This window comes from Eumetopias jubatus, unplaced genomic scaffold (assembly GCF_037043125.1).
Source record: "Eumetopias jubatus isolate StellerSeaLion01/CBP00866 unplaced genomic scaffold, mEumJub1_p1.0 scaffold_15, whole genome shotgun sequence".
NCBI lineage: Eukaryota > Metazoa > Chordata > Mammalia > Carnivora > Otariidae > Eumetopias > Eumetopias jubatus.
The window spans coordinates 57888144-57909848 of record NW_028274821.1 but is presented as its reverse complement, the minus strand read 5'-3'; the positions used below and the strand labels follow the sequence as shown (position 1 = coordinate 57909848).

The window sequence follows — 21705 nt, the reverse complement described above, 5'->3', positions numbered from 1 at the left end:
CGCACCACACACACACACGCACACACACGCACAGGAAACCTAGGAGTCATCTGTGCCTAGGTCTTTCTCCTCAAACCCAGATCCAGTCAGCCACTAAGCCCTGGCAGTATGACCTTGATATGTTTTTCTTCTCCAATTCCATTATGTTCCATTAAAGTCCAAAATCCTGTATGTGATTTACAAAGCCCTTCATGATTTTAAGCCTTCCTCCTGTTCTAGTCTCATCACCTGCCACTTCATCCCACCGCTTAACATTCCAGCCAAATTGAGCTACTCCTTTTGCCTGCTATGTAGTCATGTGTCTCTTCCTCCCTACTCCTTTGTTTTCTTGTCTTTGCTTTTCTTTCCCTACTCCTTTCTTCATCTGGTTCATTTCTATCTCCTACTCATTCTTCATGCCTCAGCTTTCTTTGAAGAAGTTTTCTCTAATTCCCCAGGGTAGAATAGGTGCCTCTCTTCTGTGTACAGACAACACTCTATACAAACCTCCGTTGTAGCACTTGGCATATTATTAAAAATTATCTGTTTATTCATTTGCCTTATATACTGGCTCTTCATCGGTAGAGATCATATTATTTTTGTATCTGCTAGTGCCTAGACTATAAGTGCCCCTAAAATTTAGGACCAGAACTGAATTGGTGACTGAGACTCTTTTTTTTTTTATTAAAGATTTTATTTACTTATTTGTCAGAGAGAGAGAGGGTGCACAAGCAGCGGGAGCGGCAGGCAGAGGGAGAAGCAGGACTCAATCCTGGACCCTGGGATCATGACCTGAGCTGAAGACAGGCGCTTAACAGACTGAGCCACCCAGACATCCTATGTCTGAGACTCTTTCCTCTCCTTTTTTTAATACTGTCATCTTCTTTTCTCTCCTGGGCTCAGCATTCTCAGTCCCCAGTGCTTTTTCTTGCTTGCTGCTCCCTGCTAGTCTGTCTCTCTCTATCCTGAGGTATTGACTGCTTCATTGACTCCAATATTTCCTTCCTGTGGAGCACTTGTTGAGCAGGAGATTGCTAATCAGAAAGCATCCATGCCATTTTCTAAAGAGGGGCTTCAAGTGTGTACAGAGCACTGGAGACAGGATGAGACTAGTACCAGCCTTCCAAGTGCCTGCTTTATAAGACAACAGTCTCACATCTGTGTAAGTTCTGATGTGTTGTTAATCTCATGACTTTATCTGATGTCTCTAAGAAGAGGTTGGGTATAAGAAATGACAAGTTAGATTCAAATTCTAGTGCTAATCACCTTCAAGGTGTGATTTTGAATGTATTACTTTAAATAACCTGGTTCTTCAATTTTAAAATGGGAATGATATTTACCTTACTCAGTCTTTTAGTAGGATTAAATGAGATAATATACATAAAACACCAAGCACCATAGCTGTACATATAGCAGGTAACAGGTGTTCGAGCAATATGAACTAAATGATCTGCTGAATTCCAGAAGAATCACACCTGGTCTGCATTGTTATGAACAACTCCCTGCCTTGGCTCAGCCAGAGCTCTTAGCGGTACTGCCTTCCCAACATGAGCTTTGGGTCCTCTCTCCTCCCTCCTCCCCCACCTAACCATTGTCCTCTCTTGGCACTAAGAATATAAAACCAGGTTAAGGTGGGGGCAGAGGCCTCTGCCTCTCAAACAGAGATTGTCTGGGGATGGTGTGGGTGTAGAGGGGGTGGCCTACAGCCTTGAGGCCTAGAGCTTATTCAAAGTGTGGTCCCTGTATTCAGAGCATTGGTATCACTTGGGAGCTTGTATGAAATACAGACACTTAGGCACCATTCAGATCTACTAAATTGGAATCTGCATTTAAACAATATTCCCAAGTGATTAAGAAGTACTATCCTGGGGTGCCTGGGTGGCTCAGTCAGTTAAGCGGCTGCCTTTCGCTCAGGTCATGATCCCAGGGTCCTGGGATCGAGCCCTGCATCGGGCTCCCTGCTCGGCGGGGAGCCTGCTTCTCCCTCTCCCTCTGCCTGCCTCTCTGCCTACTTGTTCTCTCTCTGTATCTCTCTGCCAAATAAATAAATAAAATCTTTAAAAAAAAAAAAAAAGAAGCACTATCCTACAGGCACACAGATAAGCTCAGCAGGTGTGGAGGGATATAGGCTGTGCATATATGTCAGAACTGTCTAGAAGAGACAAAGCCTGCACAGGTGGGGAGGAGCTATGAGGGAGTATAGTCAGAGCAAAGGAGGTGTTCCTCAGAGGTGTGGGCTACAGAACTGTAGGGGGGCTCTTTGGGTAGGTATTGATTATGTGTTGTTTCAGTGCCCCTTCCTTTGGATGCCCCAGGAGTGAAATTATACCTTTGAGTTACCTGGTCATTATTACTGCACCAGCCAGAGAGTGACAGGTGAGTAGAGAGAGGCTCTCTACCACCATGAGCCTGGGGAGACCCTCCAGCAGGGACACCAGGACCATCTAGTTTAGCAGAAGAGTACTGTTTCCCTAAAGAGATGCATAACCAGCAACCAGCTGGCTTCACTGCTGAAAACTTGCCTTGAGTTTGTGCTAGGCTAGACTCTTCCCTCACCCTACTCTTCAAACACCAACTGGCATCTCTCTCTCTCTCTCTCTCTCTCTCTCTCTCTCTCTCACACACACACACACACACACACACACACACACACACAAAGCTGATTTAACAGAAACTCAGGGCTTTATCAGCCTTTGTAAGTTAACTCTCTCCTTCCCCTCTCTGACCCTCTTCACTGCTAGGCTGGGCTCTGAGCCTCCAGGAGCCTTTAACATTAACACCTCTGCTGCACAAAGCATGCCTGGTAAGAGTAATGGCAGGCCCTAGGCTTGGTTGGAAGCAGCAAGAATTTGTTTTTACCAGAGCCACCATATCTCCCTTTTAAGCACTCTTAGGACTCTGAATCTCTTTTTCTTTCCCAATAGAAATATTTCCCAGCCATCCACCTAGAGCCTCTTGACCTTTTTCTGTGGGAGAGTTGTTTCTGTATCTCAGTGGTAAGGAAAAGGCCCTGTTGTGCTTGCCCCCACCCCCAGAAATGGAGTGGGCTGAATGCCCAATAGCATTAGCAGTAACTGAAAGTAGTTAGAGTCCTAGCCCTAAGTCTCAACTGTCATTGCTCTTTTGCCTGCCACCCAATAGGTGAGCCTCTGGTTTCACCAGGTTTCTGCCCAGGCCCAACCCTCTGTGTTAGGGAGGATAACAAATCTTCACCACTGTCAATCTCTCCTCTGTGCTTCTACCACCCTTCATTCATTCCTGTCTCTCATGCTCCTCTCGCTGCCTTAAATGGGCTGCTATGTGTTCCTGTCTTCTTTTTACCATTAGACAAAAGTCTTCTTGGCAAGAAGCTGGTCTTGGTATTTTTCCCTCCCCAAAGTACATTGTTCCCCATCTGCCCCATGTTGATATTCAATGACTATCGAGGTTTTTTAACAAGTGGTGAGCTCACTGATGTTTAATTATTGGGATGACAAAAAGGCAAGAATATGAGACTGCTCTGTCCAGAGAGCTAAGCTTTAGAGCTGCAAGTTGTCTTTGTGAGCAAAATGTGGTGCTTGCCAGGCATGATGAAGGTTAGAGAGTTAGAACAGGCTGAAAGATGAGGAAGAGGTAAGAGATTCCACAGAAGGGAGAAGCTGTTTGATACCAGCTCTCTGAGTCCATTGTCCATTGCAGACAGTAGCTCTTTACTCTTCCAAAGCCAGAGGAAAAGAATTGGAAATGGCAATTGTGTGAGGGCATCCCATAGACTGCCAGATTATTACTTTGTTTTCTTGGGAAAACCAAGGAGTCCAAAAGATTCATGAACTAGTGCAGGACAGGCTCAGTCCCTTGAGTAACTGAAGCTTACCAAAAACCCTCCAGTGACATTTGGGGCCAAGATCCAGATGAGGATCCACAGGTCAGTCTGGCCTAGACCAAATGTTAATGTCTGTTGACATTTTTCCTGCTTCAGCTTCCTACCATGTGCAGGGCTGAAGGACAGTCTCAAGGTCTCTCCAACCAAATGCCCTTATTGATTCCTGGACAGCATCTTTCCTCAATGTTCTGTGCTTCCGTTCTTACCTTGGGGAAATAGAATTCACATTCTGGAAGGAAATTGAAAGATCCTCTGGACATGCTTCGTAAAGCTTTGTTAGCCCTGAATATCTGGTTCCCTTCTTGCCCTCCTCTGGGCCCTGCCTAAGCAGAAGGACCCCAGAAACTCAACCCAGAATCCCTTGACCCCTCCAGCTCCCTTGATTTTAGAATCATTTCCCCTCTCCTTTCATAGGCCTCATCTCCAAAGTCTGTGTTGGCTGAAACTGAAGTAAAAAAGAAAGAAGGAGAAAGAGAGAGAAGGGACTGCCTTCTATCCACTGCCCACCCTCACGCATTTTCACCTTCTGCCTCAGGCCCTACCAGTCCATTTTCCTCCATTTTTTTCTGACGTAAAATTAGCCATTTTAACCATTGTTAATCTATTTTTAAAGAACTTGACACCTTCACCCCTTTCTCCATTAAGTGAGATAGTCTTTCCCTAAACAGGTGGAAATGGGGGCCAGGGGAAGTGTGGCAGGATAGGGAGCTCAGAAACTCTCTAGGTCACAAGACTATATAGGCCAAGACCTGTATCTCTAGCTAGTCCAAAATAAGGCAGGAGACTCTTGAACATCTGGTTCAGGGTATAAGCTTAAGGATAGGGATGAAGGCCACAGGGGCCAGGCCAGGCCTCCCAGAGGAACCAAAGTTTCTCAGTTTCTGGCTCTGGTTCCTACCTCTTGGGTTATGAGGTTTGTTCCCTAGGCTTCTATGTCCCCTAGGCTTCCCTCAAGACACAGCTGCTACAGTGGGTGTCCCTGAGTTGAGGTATTTGTCCTGTCTCCCGAAGAAAGGCTTTTTAGTCATAGGGTTTCCAGGTGAGTAGGAATGGGAATGAATAGCAGAACATCAATCTAGGACAAGCAGTCCTAACCATGAAGGAGGCAGAGCAGAATTCTAAATCTTTTTAAAAACTCGCCGACCCCTTGTCTCCCCATTTAAAAAAATGAATCTAGTTCTTTGCCATCCCAGTACTAGCTTCATATCTTTCACCATTCTTTTTCCCCCCCTCAGTAGTTTCTGAGTAGCTATTTTTGAAAGCTAAATAATGGGTAAGAGAGTAGGAGCTGCCACTCTCGCTGGGATAACTCCAGAACCATTTTGGCCAATTCTCCTACCCCAAGGGATACTCATTCTGTGAAGTTTGCCTCCTGGCTCTGCAATTAGTCACGGTTCCTATAGCTGATGTGCTGGCACAGGCCAAGGACCAGCTGAAGCATGGTGGCCAGCCACCAGGCAGTACTGTCCCCATTTAGAGTTTTTCCCCAACTTCAGTGTAGCAAAGTCTTCTCTCCTTTTGTTCTTAATCAGTGGCCTCAAGTCAGGCATATTTTTTCTGGCATGTGATGCCCAGAGGGAATTCTATTCTTTGAAAGAAGATTCCCCAGAGGCTACCAGGTAAGTAAGGACTGAGGCACAGTTCTCTTGCAAGATGATGGATAGATATGATGACCTGAAATTCCCTGGCACACAGTGAGAAATAAAATATTAAAAACCAGCTATAGCCCTCAGTCATGACTGGAGGCATTATAAATTGGGACAATCCTTTGGGAAAGCAGTTTGGCATATGTATCAAGAATCTTAAAAGCACTCCTGCTTTTTGACCTTATACTTCTACTTTATTTAAGAAACTATCCTAGGGGCACCTGGGTGGCTCAGTCTGTTGGGTGGCTGACTCTTACAATGTGGGACTGAGCCCCACATTGGGCTCCGCACTCAGTGTGGAGTCTGCTTGAGATTCCCTCTCTCTCTCTCTCTCTCCCTTTGCCCCTCCCCCCACTCGCACTCACTCACTCTCTCTCTCTAAAATGAATAAATAAAATCTTTTTTAAATTATTCTAAATGCAAATATATATGGATTTCAGCATAGCAGTATTTATAATAGTGAAAAATTGTAAGCAACCTGAATGTCCAAAATAAGTGAATGGTTAAAAAGTTAGTGTACAAAAAAAAAGTTATTGTACATCCCCTCTATGGATATTATGAAGCCATTAAACTGATGATTTCAAAAACCATGTAAAAATATGGAGAGTTGATTATATTCTAATACTAATTTTTAAAAATCCAGAATATAAGGGGTGCCTGGGTGGCTCAGTCGGTTAAGCATCCAACTCTTGATTTTGGCTCAGGTCATGATCTCAGGGTCATGAGCCTGCTTAAGATTCTCTCTCTTACGATGGACTCTGAAAAACAAACTGAGGGTTCTAGAGGGGAGGGGGGTGGGGGGATGGATTAGCCTGGTGATGGGTATTAAAGAGGGCATGTTCTGCGTGCAGCACTGGGTGTTATGCACAAACAATGAATCATGGAACACTACATCCAAAGTTAATGATGTAATGTATGGTGATTAACATAACAATAAAAAACCCTACAAAAAAAGGGGGTTTTCTTTTTTTGTAGGTTTTTTATTGTTACGTTAATAACATAACAATGTTATGTTACACATAACATAAAAAAGATTCTCTCTCTTCCTCTCCCTCTGCCCCTCCGCTTGTATTCTTTCTCTCTCTCTCTCAAAAAATAAAAATGCAGAATGTAAGATGGTTTGTTTTTTTTTTATTTTTATTTATTTATTTGAGAGAGTGAGTGAGAGAGAGAGAGCAGGAGCAGGGGGAGGAGCAGAGGGAGAGAGAGAAGCAGACTTCCTGCTGAGCAGGGAGCCCCACACAGGGCTCGATCTCAGGACCCTGAGATCATGACCCAAGCCAAAGGCAAATGCCTAACCAACTGAGCCATCCAGGCACCCCGGTTTGTTTTTCTTTAAATGTTGTTCTATGCATGTGTATTAGTTGGCACTCTGGTTATAGTGACAAATTTCAATTCAAGCTAGTTTAAGTTAAAAAGGAAACTAGACTATAAGGACACTAGGATTTCTCATAGTATTCAAGGACAGGTGTGCCCTTCAAGCCTTAGAAGGGTAGAGCAAGTTCTAGAATCAGAGCCTAGGAAGGACTTTATCTCTTATGTCTGCTTCTTTCTGAACATCAGCTTTATTCTTGTCTCCCTGCCCAGTGGCTTTCTCTGCTACCTAATCTATAGTCTTGAGCTTTACATCTCCTCTTAGTCCTACTTCCTATTCTGGGGGAGACTCTGATTGGCTCCATCTGATCCAAAAGAGAGTGGGACCACACTGAACCAACAATGGTACCTGGAGCCCACCCCTTGACCATGAAGAGAAACACCAGCTCCTAGAGAGGGAAACCCCAGAGTGTTGTTACTGTGGTATACACACAAGACTTAAATACACTAGAACATTAACAGAGGTTTTTTCAAGGTAGTGAAACTAAAGATGAATTTAAAAAATTTTTAGCATGTATTATTTTATAATAGAAAAATCTAAGGGTGCCTGGGTGGCTCAGTCGGTGAGGCGTCTGCCTTTGGCTCAGGTCATGATCTCAGGGTCCTGGGATCGAGTCCCACGTGGGGCTCCCTGCTTAGTGGGGAGCCTGCTTCTCCCTTTCCCCCTCCGCCCCCCCCCCCCCGCTCATGCTCTCTCTCAAGCACTCTCGCTCTCCTGTCTCTCCCTTAAATAAATAAATAAATTCTTCAAAAAAAAATCTATTAAACTTGTTGTGGCTATGGTTGTTATTAGGCCTGGGGTCAGCAGAAGTCTTCTCCATTTTGGTTCTCCCAATGACAGCCACTACAAAGATACTAAATCCTGGTGGTGCTTGTTTTTGGTAGTGAATTCCCTAAGCTGTTTAAGGAGACAGAAAATTCTGTTAATCACAGGACCAATTTGAGTTCTCACACTCTAGCTATAGCATAAAAATCCTTTCTATTTCTTTGTAGTTAACTTTACTTTGCCCCAAAATGCCTCTGCAGAAGTGTGGTGTGTATGAAGAAAGAGTGCTTTCCTTCTTTGCTTGCAACAACCAGTAGCTACTCCAGAGCTGGAAAGAGAGTGGACACTCAGTGTGTTGACTTTATTTGAGTTGAACCTTCTTTTGAGGAAAAACCTAGATTAAGGAGATTTAGACTAATAAGAGAGGCCTCTCTGAGCTAAGCAGGATCTTCTGCCCCCTGTGCAGATTTAGGCTTCACAGATTTTTTTTTCAGTTCTTCTTCCCCTCTTTGTAAAAGCCACTAGTGGCATTTAGAAAGATGGTCTCTCTTATGTTTCCTTGATCTTCCCCAAAGACCTTACACTTGTGAGAGGTATTTGTCCGTCCTCATAAGTGGGCCCATAAAGGTCTTACTATGTCCCCAAAAGATAGAAGTCCCAGCCAATTGCCTGGCACTACAGGCAGCTCCTGGAGAAATCCTGGAGAAGGGAAGCTAGAGAGTAAAAGTGGGAGCTGCCCAAAACTCAGACCCAGGAAATAGGACTCAGGACTTCAGGTCATACCACAAAGAGCTGTTATTGGTCAAATGATTCTCATGTTGAGGTGTGGAGTCAGAAACAGATGGGAGTGCCTTATAGGCTGAATAAACAGCCATCTACAGGGAAGTAGAGAGGTCTAACCAATGCCTACATTGCTACTGAATATTCTTGGATGGCAGGTTAGTTTTCTGCCCAGCTGTGGACATTGGACATAAAGGCATTGAGTTGTATTTTCTGTATCTGTCTCTAAAATATGATATCTAAACATGTTTATTTCTACCCACAGGCAAGAGATGTTTTGGGGAGTGGCATAATCTTGAAAACAGGAGACCCCAGGTAGTTTCTGAGCTGATCTCTGGACAGATTGTGACAGGAATGGGAGTTGGTCTTTGATGCCTTATCTTGCTGTACCCATGTGTCAGAGAGTGGCCTGAGCCCTAGGTCTTCCCTGCTTTCCTGTTTCCACATCAGTGTTATCTTTCTTCCTGGCCCTGTTCCTGCTCTAAGTTTGCCCTGCTTCCTGCTTCCACCAAGGGAACTGAACAGGGTACAGACAGGACTGTTCCAGAGGTAGCCTTTCACAACTCAGAACTGCCTCTGCTAACTCTCTCATAAACCTAGAGGAAAATTCACATGCGTTCGGTGTAGAAAGGTTAGATAATGTTGGTACAAGCACTTTGCCTCTTCATACTTCATTCTGAATCCATTTAAATTTCCATTTTTCTGAGAATTAGTGCTTGGAGGTGAGGACAGAGGTTACCTTTCTTGTGGGAAAGCTAAAACTGAATCATGTCTCTACTCTGAATCATTCATGCTCAGTCCACAAAGCAAGGGCAAAATTGTTCAGCACCACGGAGAGCGTCTTTCATCCTGGTGACAAGATCAAGGGCACCTAGGTAAAAGATAAGGATTTGTAGCTACAAGCCCATCCAGTCTGATCTCCTTACTCTTCTGGCCAGTCACCAAGTACCCCTTTTCTCTTCAAGCTCTTAGTATTCAACTTCTTCCTTTACCGAATTAGGCTTTTAGGAATGAACTCTTAACTTTCCACCTACCTTTCTGCCTCCATGTTCTCTGCATCTCCCACTCATCTTCACCTCCCTTCCATTTCAGTTGGGAGCCTTCCTTCTCTGGCCCAAGGCTCTGTTTCCATATCCTCTTGAGTCCTCCAGGACCATGCCCTATCAAACATCTCCTTTTCTACCTAGCTTCTTTCCCCTCAGTCCAGAACACTGGTCAAGTATTTCGTAGGTCCAAAGAAATTCTTCAACTCCAAAATTCCCTCTGGTTATAATTTATTCTCATTCCTTCTCTTCTCAGTCTGGCTCCTTGAAAGAATATCTGTGTTCACTGTTTCTACTTTCTCTTTTCCTGTTCCCTCCTAAATCTTATGTAATCGGGATTCTGTTCCTACTCTTCAACTAAAACTGTGTTTTCTGAGGCCACTTATGACTTCCTTATTTCTAAATACTGTATTTATCTTCTGGGATTCATCTGGTTTTTTGACACTATTGATAATTACTGGGAGCTCCTTAAGGATGGGACACTTTCTGTTTATTTTTATGAGCCCCAGGCTTGCCACTGATAAATAAATGAAGGAAATATAGGTGTCAGAGTAAGGAGAGGGAGGAGGCAGAATACCCCCTGGTCAGGCCCCTCCTCACCCTGTGGAGGGAATACCTTTTCCACAGATACTTCCCTACATAATCCAGGCCCCAACCTGTGAGATGCCAGGGCTGCAGCTGTGGGCCAGTCACTCCTAGGGCATACTGTCCATGATTGTGTGTGCCTTAAGGAACCTCTACTAATACCTCTATAACTAGCACAGATATATTGCTTAATATGTACTATAAAGTGCTCACATCTATTAACTTATTTTAGCCTCTGAAGAACCTTTCACATAGGTATTAATATTAGTCCCATTTTACAGATAAGGAAACTGAAGCCCAGATTACACAGCTAGTAAATGGAGGAGCCAAGATTTTTTTTTAAATGGGTTGATGAGTTGAATTTGTTGAAGCTGATGATAAGTACCCAGGATCTCACTACATTCTTTTCTTTTGTGTAAGTTTAATAATTTCCATAATAACACATTTTTAAAGGATCAGATTAGATTAAATCAATGGATTTTTAAAAGATTTTATTTTTAAGTAATCTCTACACGCAATGTGGGGCTCAAACTCACAACCCTAAGATCAAGAATCACTTGCTCTACCAACTGACCCAGCTAGGCACCTCAAATCAATGGATTTTAATTTTGTTGTTGTTGTTGCAACAGAACCCTTTCTCCAACCAAAATTTTGTAGAAAGGTTGGTGTGTAAGTGAAATAAAAGAGGATCTCCAGGGGCGCCTGGGTGGCTCGGTCGTTAAGCGTCTGCCTTCGGCTCAGGTCATGATCCCAGGGTCCTGGGATCAAGCCCTGCATCGGGCTCCCTGCTCAGCGGGAAGCCTGCTTCTCCCTCTCCCACTCCCCCTGCTTGTATTCCCTCTCTCGCTGTCTCTCTCTCTCTGTCAAAATAAATAAAATCTTAAAAAAGAGAGAGAGAGGATCTCCATTCTCACTACTATTGCTTCCCTCTTGCACTCAGCCCCGCCCAAGGCACGGGGTTCAGGGAACACAGTTTAATGAAAATCACTGGACCAGACTAACTCTAAGAATTCTTCTGGCACTTTTACCTTCCTCTAATTATATTGGCTTTGCACTGGCCATTAGCCTATATATCCTGTCCCAGAAACAGTGAGACTGGGCTATTAATCATTTCTGCAGTCTGTGGAGAATTTGTTTGAAGGGTTGCAGAAACACGGGTTGCTGTTAGAGATGCATTTCAATGTCTGTCTCCACTGAGTGTTTAATAATCTTGCTAATTCCCGCTCTAGTTCCCGGATCTAGCTAACTCCTGTCAGATGTCTTTGGGGGGCATTTTAAATTCTCCCTGATTTCTTGGAGTCAGACATTTCCTTCTGCCTGGATTTTCTCTGATATTTAACATTCATGAATATTTCACATTTAACCTGATTACATTTCCATGTGATGGTCATGGTGCATTGGCTGTGTTTCTCAGGGAAGACATACAGGAAGCTCACAGTAAAGACTTGAATTTTCAGGCACAGTGCCCGAGATCTTTGTCCTTGCCACTAAGATGGCCTTCTATCATGGATAGTGACAGGGGAGATGCTGAATGGTGGGCTTTGCATGGGACTTCTCAAGCCTATGGCTCTGAACCCTGGCTTATGACCCATAGGAACTGGCAGTTTCTCTCAGGGATCAAAAGCCACCAAGACCTGCCCAGTGGCGTTGAGGACCAAATGTGGGTCCCTGTGACCAGAATTGCTCAACAGCTTCCCAGCTCCCACTCAGACCCTATTCTTCCTGCAGTTTCCCTCCACTGTTACCATTTCTACCCAGTACCTCCAGACTGAGAAGCAACTCTGATGAATTCATCTGTGCCGAAGAGGGAAGGGTTAGCCCCAAATGCCTGAGGGGCTCATGTGTTTAAAGTCACCCCCAGGGAAAGGACAGTGAGGCTTATATGGATGGATGGAGTGGAGGGTTCCAGAGAAGATGCATGATTGGGAAGACCATAGATTTAGAAGTCACCAGTGTAAAAATGTTACTCTAAACTGTAGGAGACATCAGGGCTCCCTAAGGAGAGAGGCGGGCTGAGGGCCAGAAACTGCTGAAGAGACAAAGGGCTGTGGGGGGAGTAAAAAATGATGGTTAAAGAGGTAACATGAGCCAAGGATCACAGTGTCCTCGAAGCCAGAAGAGGAAACCATATCCAAATGGATATGGTATGTGTGACATATGAGAAATGCTACAGAAAAAGTAATGTGATGAAGGAAATTGGAGAGGTGCCAGTGCTTCCCTGGTGGGATTCCACAGGCATCTTTATGGGCTTTACCCTTTGAGAAGTCATCCCTCAAGCTGCTTTGGGAGTAGGTCCTACCTGTGGCCTAAGGGGAAAGCCAGACCCCAGCTGTCAGGTCTTCATGCACCCTGCAGGTAACACCTCAAGGCTGTTTTGGCCACAGAGAGGCATGTACGGGCCCAGGTCTGCATGGGACAAATGATATCCATTAGGAGTCTTTCAGGAGGAGCTGAGACAAAGAGGCAGAAAATAAAGGATTGGAGAGGACCGCAGCATGGGAAGCTGCCTGAGATGCACTGGGGCACTGCAGCACCCCACTTGTTCTGAGCCCTGCCCCCTACAATCCCAGCTAAGGGGTGCAGTTCAGAGCAGAGGACAGAGGCCCAGGTTCTGCCCTCAGGATCACAAACCACTGTGGCAACAGATCCCACCCAGGGTCTTGTACTCTGGATGGCCTGAAAGAACACGGGCAAGGCTAGGATTTCCCTCCAAACATTCTAGACTTTTTCCTTTCCCCATAATGACAAGCATGTTTTCATCCCCACTGCCTCATTCTAAAGAGAACAGAAGCCACCATAATAGTTATATGTCCTTCCCTTGCTGGGTCACTCAGATCCCTGAGTCTGACACTGTGGGGCTAATCCCGGAGCGTTCTACCTGTCTGTCTGCTGTCTGTACCCCCAGAAGCAGAACAGACAGAGCCTTGGGTCGACTCTGCAGTCTCAGACCTTGGGCTTACCATTCTTTAATCCTAGGTGGATGTCTAGAGTGGCAGTACCCATATCAGTGGTTGGTCATCAGTTTCTCAGGGAGAATGTGCATGACTCCAGCCCCTTCCAACTGACTACAGTAGGGTGGGCCAGGGCCCTGGACCTTGTACCAGAGGTTTGGGGTGTTTTGGAGGAAACAGTGAGGCCTGATTACTGAGTAGCACAGGACTAACTGGTCACCAACTGATTTGCCATTATTCATTTCTCACCTACCACACCCAGCCAACCTTTCAGGAGACACTCTTTAGGATTCATCTGTGGAATGAAGACGTTCTCGTGAGAACTCTTGTCCATTGGCTATAGTCTTGAAGTCTGGCCTGGTTTGGCCAGTTAGTTCTCTGGATCCAGTGAAGGGACCCATCCAATGCTAGGGGAAACAGAAGGAGAAGGCCTGTCTTAGGGAGCAGGTACTCTGACTTTAATCCAGATTTAAACTCACAGGAACCTAGAAGGACCTTTCCAAACAAGTATACAGGAAGGCCCCTGAGGAACAGGGCAACTAGTATGGGAGGTTGGACAAGGAGATCCTGTGGGTTTAAGGAATCACAGTAGACTTTCTGGGGGAAGCCTGGCTCACACAGGCCTTTGAAGACAGACACCCAAGTGGGTGTAAGTGGGGCTGAGATCCGCGGCTCTTTTACGCAGTTCAGGGTCTTCCTTCCAGCGTGTATGGGTCTGCCCTTCCCTTCTTGAATTGCCTGCCTACTGCCAGAGGTGAATGAGCCCAGATGATGGGTGGGAAGACCAACTTCAGGACTGACAGCAGCCCCATATATTCACTACCTAACAACTTTCTGTCTCTCCACTTTCTCCCCACAGGACCCAGCCGCCGCCTCCATCTCAGACGGGGACTGTGACGCCCGGGAGGGTGAGTCAGTAGCCATGAATTACAAACCATCCCCGCTCCAAGTGAAGCTGGGTGAGTGTGTCCGGGGGGTGAGGGAGATGTGGGGAGTGGACAAGTTGCTCTGGGCTGGGTCTGCAATGAGATGGCACAAATAAACCAACTGAGACTAGATGATTTGAAGACTCAAGCCACCAAGTCATCGGCGCTGCCAGACACCTTATCTCCTGCAAGGCAAAGAGGGAAGTTACAGTTCTCTGCAGGACCCAAAGCTCTAGGAAGCATCTCTGAGGCCAAGAAGACTCCAGGTGTTCTAGGGGATAGCTTCAGGGATAAAACCATGCAACCCCAGAGAGAGGGTTAGAAGTCCCATCAAACACTGGGCCAGGCTGGAAGGAAACTGCCTTAGAGGTGGGGTGTCAGTTAATTATGTTTGAGGGGTAGAAAGGAGTGAGGATCCCAAAACCTAGAAGCTGAGATCCTCTCCCTATTCCTCCCCTCATCCATCTAGAGATCTCAGGGCCTGGTTGGCTCCTGTTTTGGGGAGCTTTCCCTAAAAGTAAGCCCAAATATCTCCCCACCCCCTTTCCAGGGTCACCTTTCCTTTGGGGGTTTATTTCATGTCCATTCTGAAGGCAGTCAGAAGCAGCTTGCTTCCTTGAAGCCACTTGGCTCCCAACCACTGCCCATAGCTCCCGCAGCTGCTCTTCTCACTTCACCCTAAGCCAGACACTGCCCTTCTCCCTTCAGGGGCCAAAATTTCACTCACCAAAGGCCGCTGCATATACCAGACTTACTAAATTTTGGTTTCATGAAGAAGAATTACAGCACAGTGCATCCAGGAAACAGTTTTACAATTAAATACAACTCATGACTATCCTTCAAAACTCCTCTGCCATCCCTGCTACCCTCTTGGCCATTTTCTCCTCAGACTCCGGCTGCCCAGTAAATACTGGACCCCTCCTCCTAGGAACCTTTTTCCATCTGTTGTAAAACCCTTTCGTTGTAGCTGCTGGAGCTCCTTTTCACAGAGTCCTATTCTTTTATTCAGTTCGTTTGTTTGTTTGTCTGTTTGTTTTCTTGTGGTGTGTGTGTGAGGGGGTGTTTTTGTTTTGTTTTGTTTTTATCTTGCTTCTCTCATTCCAGACCACATCCTGGGATCTCCTCAGGCTGTTTTTCTAAACAAGAGAGCAGTTCTCTCAGTGGATTTGTTCATCTTCCCAAGACATCGGACTCCAACTGCAGCCAGTTTTATTTTTTACTGTTTAACAATACAAGTATTTTAACAAGTGTAACTCTTCTTTCTACTCCCTCCTCCACCACATTCTCCTCCCCAGAGATAATCATTCTAAGCTTTTTTAGTTTTTCTTGTTTTATTTTATAACATAAGTGTTATCATACTATACACATTTTCTGAAACTTTGTTTTTGTTTTTGTTTTCCATTTAATGCCTTGGAGCCCCTGGCAATGTCAGTATATGAAGAATGACTTCACACTTTTAAATGGTTGCATAGTAGTCCATAGTTTGGTTTTGCCAGTTTATTGTCTGCATTTTTTTCACTATTTCAAGCAATTTCAACATGCTTTTAAAATAACACTTATTTTCCTCCCCATTATATTACCACCAAAGCTCCTCATGAAAACTTAGAACCTTGTTCCCCTTGCACTAAGGAAACTCACCACTGGGAACTTTCAGGCAAATTGCACCCCCTAGAGTCCTGGAGTGGTCATGGCAGCTGCTGCCAGCTGGAAAGAAGCTGGAAAAAACGAGTCAGAGGAGCAGTGGCAAAGACAGAGGGTCAGAGACTGAGAGATGAGAAACTAAGAGACATGGAGGTCAGGGGAAATTTCAGAGTCACAGTAGCTGGAAAGTCCCATTCCATCCTGCCTCTCTAGGGCTAGTGTTTTTTTTATGAGAGCTTTCCCCTAGCATCTTTTTCTACCCAACATTCCCTTTTCCACATCGGGGCTTAAGATGAGTAGGAAAGGGTAGGCAGGCCCCCTCCAAGGCCCAGGCAGCTACTGGCTACTGGTAACAGTGTCACATACCAGACAGTGGGTCACCTGGTGGCCAGCCCCATAGATCTGGTAGACTCTAGAGCCTTGGATAACTCAAAGGCTGGCACAAGTATAGCCAGAGGAGCTCCCCAGCCTCTTGCCCTTCACCCGACTAGCCCCATTCTTCCCCTCCCACTCCACAACTTCAGTGGCTCCTTTGGCTTCTGCAAAAATCCTGAGTTCCTTTGTCTGGCATTCAAGGCCTTCAAGCTCTGTTTGTAACCAGAGGGAGCCCCCAACCCCTTAACACAGGATCTAAGACATAAAGGTGAATGGCAAATAAATAAATGACTGAACAAATGTATCCTATTTTTCCAAACTGACCTCCCTCCAACCTCACCCCTCCATCCCATCTAGATCCATACTTATTTTGCTCACTTGTAAATGCATTTTTGTATATGCTATCCCTCCTTCCTAGAATGCCCTCCTCTCCTCCAGCTCAAGGTATCACCTGCAAGAAGCCCTGACTTCTCCATCCTTCTGCTTCATCACTCCCTCTCCAGCCTTTCTCTGGCATCAAGCATACACTAACTGCCCCACATGGGAGTACAGCTTCTGGAAGACAGGGGTCAGCCTCTTCCTGTTGCCTTTTACTATCTGCCTCAGGCTGTGCAGGGCCGAGTACTGTCTCCACCAAGCAACAGGGCCTGGAGTTGGGATCCCTGCCTCGGCTCCTAGAGAAGGAAGGGGTTTCACAATGGAGGCCCAGCCCAGTCAGTTCTGAGCAGTAAGGTAGGATGGCCCTGGGAGCAGGACACAGCTTCCTTCCCATGTTCTCCTGCAGAGAAGCAGCGGGAGCTGGCCCGGAAGGGCTCCCTGAAGAATGGCAGCATGGGTAGCCCCGTCAACCAGCAACCCAAGAAGAACAATGTCATGGCCCGGACAAGGTAGAGGCCCCCTTACCCCACCTGGACCCTGCCAGTCAACATCTATTTCTGCTGGTCCTATGCCTCTCCTTCTTCCCTCCCCTCCTCAGGCCCAGCTCCTTTCTGAGAGGAGAGAGTCTCAACAGGATCCAAGGGGCAGGGGGAAGTGGTGGGTCAGGGCCCAGTCCAGTTCCTCACTGGGCTATGCGCTCCAGTTGCCAATCCAATCCCCTAAATTTTCTACCCAGGCTGGTCGTCCCCAATAAAGGCTACTCCTCGCTTGACCAGAGCCCAGATGAGAAGCCACTGGTAGCCCTTGACACGGACAGGTGTGTACAGGGATGCTGGGGCAGCCGGGCAAGCCATAGGAACCTGTATGAACATACAAGTGGCCTGTAGAGGCTACACCTGCTGTATTGTCAGAATTGGGATGTGGGGTGTTCCTCAGGCAGCCAGGAGCCCTCCAAGGATGAATCCCCTAGGGAATGGAATTTTTTTGTCTGGCAGTAGGAAAGAGCAGGGAGAGGAAAGGGGGACTGGCACAGTCTGATGCTGTCCAGAGATGACTGATGCGATTGCTGCCCCTTGAACGGGCCCTGATGCAATGTCCACCGTCCTGCTCCTTCTAAGGGAGGAGCCCGACTGCTGAGAACGCACGTGGCTACACTTGAACTTTGGGAAAACCCAACAAGTCAGGGGGATTTGTGCCTAGAAAAAAGGTGAGAGGAATGGGGGTGAAGGATGTAACAGCTCTATTTAGAAGGAGGTTCCAGGCGGCAATTCATTTAGAAGGGCGGGGCTAGGGAAGCTGGGCATTTGCACAGCAAGCACAATCTTTTATTTAAATCTGCTGTTTACTTGGAAGTGTGGGGGAGGGGGAAGGTTTGGACTGATGGGGTAGGGGGTGGGGTACAGGGAGTTTTCTATTTAATATCAGGGAATCATTTCTCTGTCTTTTTTGTTCCACCACCAGCGATGATGACTTTGACATGTCCAGATATTCCTCCTCTGGCTACTCCTCTGCTGAGGTGAGGCCCCACTCCTTAGGACCCTAGACACATCTGAGCAGGACCACCTCCATCCGGGAAAAGGGGTGGGGCCAACACCAAATCACACCCTGAAGGAGCAATGGGCAAAGCTAGGTGGAGCCCCATGGGGTTGGGGCATAATGGGGTGGGGCCTGGGATGGGACAGTGTCGGATCGAACCTGGAGGCCCTTAGACACTGGCCTCAAGTGCGGGGAGCCCGGTTTTAGGGGCAAGCCTTGAGCCTGTGGTTAGAACAGGGCTCCTGAACAGAATGGAGTGTGAAATCCAGGTGATACTTTATTGGACTAGGCCTGAAATAGGGGCCAGCCAAATAGAGGCAGAAGTTGCCCTTAGAATGGGATGCCCTTCGTAGAGAGGTGGGACCTCAAGGATGGATCTGTAAGGAAGTGAGGCCAGAACTGAAGCTGGGGCCTAAGAAGGGGCAAAGCTTGGCATTTCGGTAACCTGCGATGGGACTAAGGGGGGTGCAGATGGCCTGGGGATGCGACCCGGCTGTGGGTGGTGCCTCCGGATAGCCCCAAGCCTGACCTCCTTCCCCTTTGTCTACAGCAGATCAACCAAGACTTGAACATCCAGCTGCTGAAGGATGGCTACCGGTTAGACGAGATCCCTGATGACGAGGACCTGGACCTCATCCCCCCCAAGTCCGTGAACCCCACCTGCATGTGCTGCCAGGCCACGTCCTCCACCGCCTGCCATATTCAGTAGCGGGAGGGGCCATTGCGGCCGCCCGGGGCAGGGCCCCCCGTGGGCCAGGTTGGACAGGGCAGGGGCCAACCCGTCCCCAGCTTGTCCGCCTGCCCCCGGCCCCTGTGCCCCCTACAGCCGCCAACCTCGTAACAGTCATTGCTTCCTCCTATGGTAGGACGTGTACCTCTGTGTGTTCATGGAGCCGGAGAAACCAAAACCGGGTCTTTCTCCACCCCGGGGGCTGAGGAGCGGTGGGGGCTGTTTGTTCAGTTACTTGGGGGACCTTGCCCAGCACCCTGCCCCCCTCCCCAAAGCTGCAGTCCAGTGGGGGAGAGGAAGGACTAGACAGCAGGGAGGCCAACACTAATGAGTGGGGGTAGGGATCACAAAGCCAGGGGCTTGGCCCCACCCCAGCGAAGCCATGAGCCCCCCCCCAGCCCCAGCCAGATAAGGAAAGGGGCTGGGAGGGAGAAAGGCCCAGGGCAGTGGGAGCGGGACCCAGCACCTCAGAGCCCCCTCCACACGCCCCCCCGCCGGCCCATGTAACTATTTGTTTCACCCTCCTCTCCAGATGGGAAGCCTGACAAAGCTATCCGGTGGGATACTGCCCCCCCGCCCCCATAGAATCACTGCCTTCTTCTTCCTCTTTGCCCCATTCACCCCCTTCCTTGCTCTCTGGGCTGTGGAGAAGGGTAAGGTAGGCCTTAGAGACAGGCCAGTTTGGGGTGATATGATCTGTCCTCACCCACCCCCAGCCAATGCATCTATTTCTCTGCCAGCTCTGCCCACCCCCATGCTTCTTCACTGGTCTCCATCCCAGGCTGGAAGCAGGAGGTAGGGCTGGCCTCGAATGCCCCCTTCCCATCTCCCTCCAGCGCAAGATCCCAGACACCGCTTCCCAGCAAGAATCTTCAAGGAGGCAAGCTTAGGAGAAAAGAGTGGTTGTATGTGTATGGTAGGGAGAACTTGGCAGAATGTGTGTGTGTGTGTGTGTGTGTGTGTGTGTGTGTGTCTGTCTGTCTGTCTGTCTGTCTGTCAGGGTATGTGTCTATGTCTCTGTGTTGGGCCTGTCTCTCCAGATGTCTGGTTCTGTCATGGATGTGAGTGTCCGTAGCGGGAAAATGACTGTGTGGTCTGTTACGATGTGAGAGGCTGCTCAGCACTGAACTCAGAGCCCTGGCCCGGAGTCAGAAGCTGGGGGCGTGGCCCTCGTGCTAGCACTCTCTCTGTGATCTCAACAAGCACTTGTGTTGTTTCTCTGGGCTTTCGTTTCCTCAACTGTAAAATGAGTGGTGTCTGAAATTACTTCTAAGGTCTTTTCAAACCTGAAGGAATTTCTTCATAGAAATTTCTGTGGAAGTGTGTAGGCAGGTCTCTGTGTGTCTCTGAATACACCTATGGGACTTCCTGAGTTGTGTGTCTGTGTGGAAAGGAAAGGGGAAGTTCCTAAGGGGCCTGTGTGTGCTTGGGATCTATTTGGGAATACATGTGTATTCTGTGAACATGGATGTGTGGGGGTATATGTGGTGTGTGTAGCTCTCTGCGGCATCTGTGAGTCAGAGTTTGTGTACTGCTGCTTCTCTGCTGGTGCTGGTGTGGAGGGAGAGGGCAGAAAAGCTGAGGATGAAAACCGAGAGGGAGGAGGTGACTAAGCCCCACACCCCTGGACTAGGCAATAGAGACCTGCCCCCATATGAAAAAATATGAAAGCACAGAGAGCCTAAGACTGCTCAGGTCTTACGCCTCGCAAACCTCATATCCCAGGACCAGGGTGTACACTCCCCATTCCTCCATGCTGACACCCCACACATGCTGGTGTATCCACTCAGATATATCACTCATGTGCTGCAAGTGTGCAGAGGACACCCCCACGGCCCACTCCCTGTCTGCCATTCCTGGGAGATGGGAGCTGAAAGGAGGGGAGGGGAGTGAGAAGAGAGAATAAGGCTGTTGGCTTAGGAAGGGTAGCCCCTCTCCATGCACCACACCCCCAGGCTGCCAACCCCAGAGTGTTGAGGTGCAGCTTTCTACCCTCAATTCCTCCACCCTCCACTACCTCATCTAGTGCAGGGACCCTGGGTAGGTGATGAGAAAGCACCAAAGGAAGGCAAGGACAAAGAAAGCACCTGCAGGGCCTACAAGGTCCATACTGGCCCCCATCTGAACCTCTCTCTGCCACCCTGGTCAGCATCCCCATCCCGTCAGCTGGGCCCTACAGTCAAGCTTCCTACCACTACTATCATTACCCTGGGCTCCCTGACTCACCCATCTAGAACATGGGTACCTTCTCTTTTCCGGGCAGGGCCCACATGAGGGCTCATTTAGACTACTGCCTTTGCTGCTGACTTGCTCTATGACTGGCCCACTGCTCGACCTCTCTGGCCCTGAGGAACCAGGGAAAAGCTCGCTGCCCACAGGATACACTAGTTCCCTGGCAGGCAAGGGCTTCCAACTGAGGCAGTGTACAAGTGGTGGTGAGAAGTAGGAAGCTGGTAGCCAGCACCTTCTGGGTCTAGGAGAGTGTGTGGGTCCCTTCTTCCCTGTCTGGGATGTTGGAGGGGAGGAATTGAGGCCTTAGCTTGCCCCCTGCCCCCCTCCCCATTATCCTTCCCCCTTGTAGATACTGCCTTAACACTCCCTCTACCCTCAGCTCTGGCTGCCAACCAGCCAGGTTTCTCCGTGCTCACTAATTTATTTCCAGGAAGGTGTGTGGAAGACATGAGCCGTGTATAATATTTTTTTTTAACATTTCCATCGCAGTATTGACCATCATCCTTGGTTGTGTATCGTGTAACACAAATAATGATATTAAAAGCATCAAACAAGCCAGCCTCAGCTCCCTACCTGGGTCACGGGCAAGAGGCAGGTGGGCTGGGAAGGGGAGAGAACTGATTCTCTGGATACACATTTCACTCTGCTTCCACTCATGGGTTCCCAGGCCAGGCCTGCCACTGACCTGCTGCATGACCCTGGACAAGTCACTTGATGTCTCAGAACCTCCATTTCTCTTCATCAAAGTGAGAAGTTTGGCATAGATGAACTCCAGGGACCCTCTGAACTCTTGGAAATTGGACTGTTTTGAGAGGCTCGAGGCAGGAAGAGGCTGAGGGTAGGAAGGGAATTGAATCTCCTCACCTCCCCAGGGATGGGGCTGAGCCAGGTGATATCATAA

At 47.8% G+C, this 21705-nt stretch overlaps 1 protein-coding gene across 5 annotated transcripts in view; it reads left to right on the top strand.

Moving 5' to 3' along the window:
- The window catches only part of FAM219A (family with sequence similarity 219 member A), a 52640-nt gene extending 31278 nt beyond the window's left edge, over positions 1 to 21362 (top strand). For 2 of the 5 annotated variants that reach the window (XM_028115258.2, XM_028115256.2), the window contains exons 2-6: positions 13846 to 13945; positions 16713 to 16815; positions 17043 to 17123; positions 17768 to 17822; positions 18393 to 21362. In XM_028115258.2, the coding sequence (XP_027971059.1) occupies positions 13846 to 13945; positions 16713 to 16815; positions 17043 to 17123; positions 17768 to 17822; positions 18393 to 18551 (498 nt within the window). In that variant the 3' untranslated portion in view covers positions 18552 to 21362. The remainder of the gene's footprint in view (positions 1 to 13845; positions 13946 to 16712; positions 16816 to 17042; positions 17124 to 17767; positions 17823 to 18392) is intronic. The other 3 variants (XM_028115260.2, XM_028115259.2, XM_028115257.2) reach the window with 3 other exon arrangements.
- The last annotated feature ends 343 nt before the right edge of the window (positions 21363 to 21705 follow it).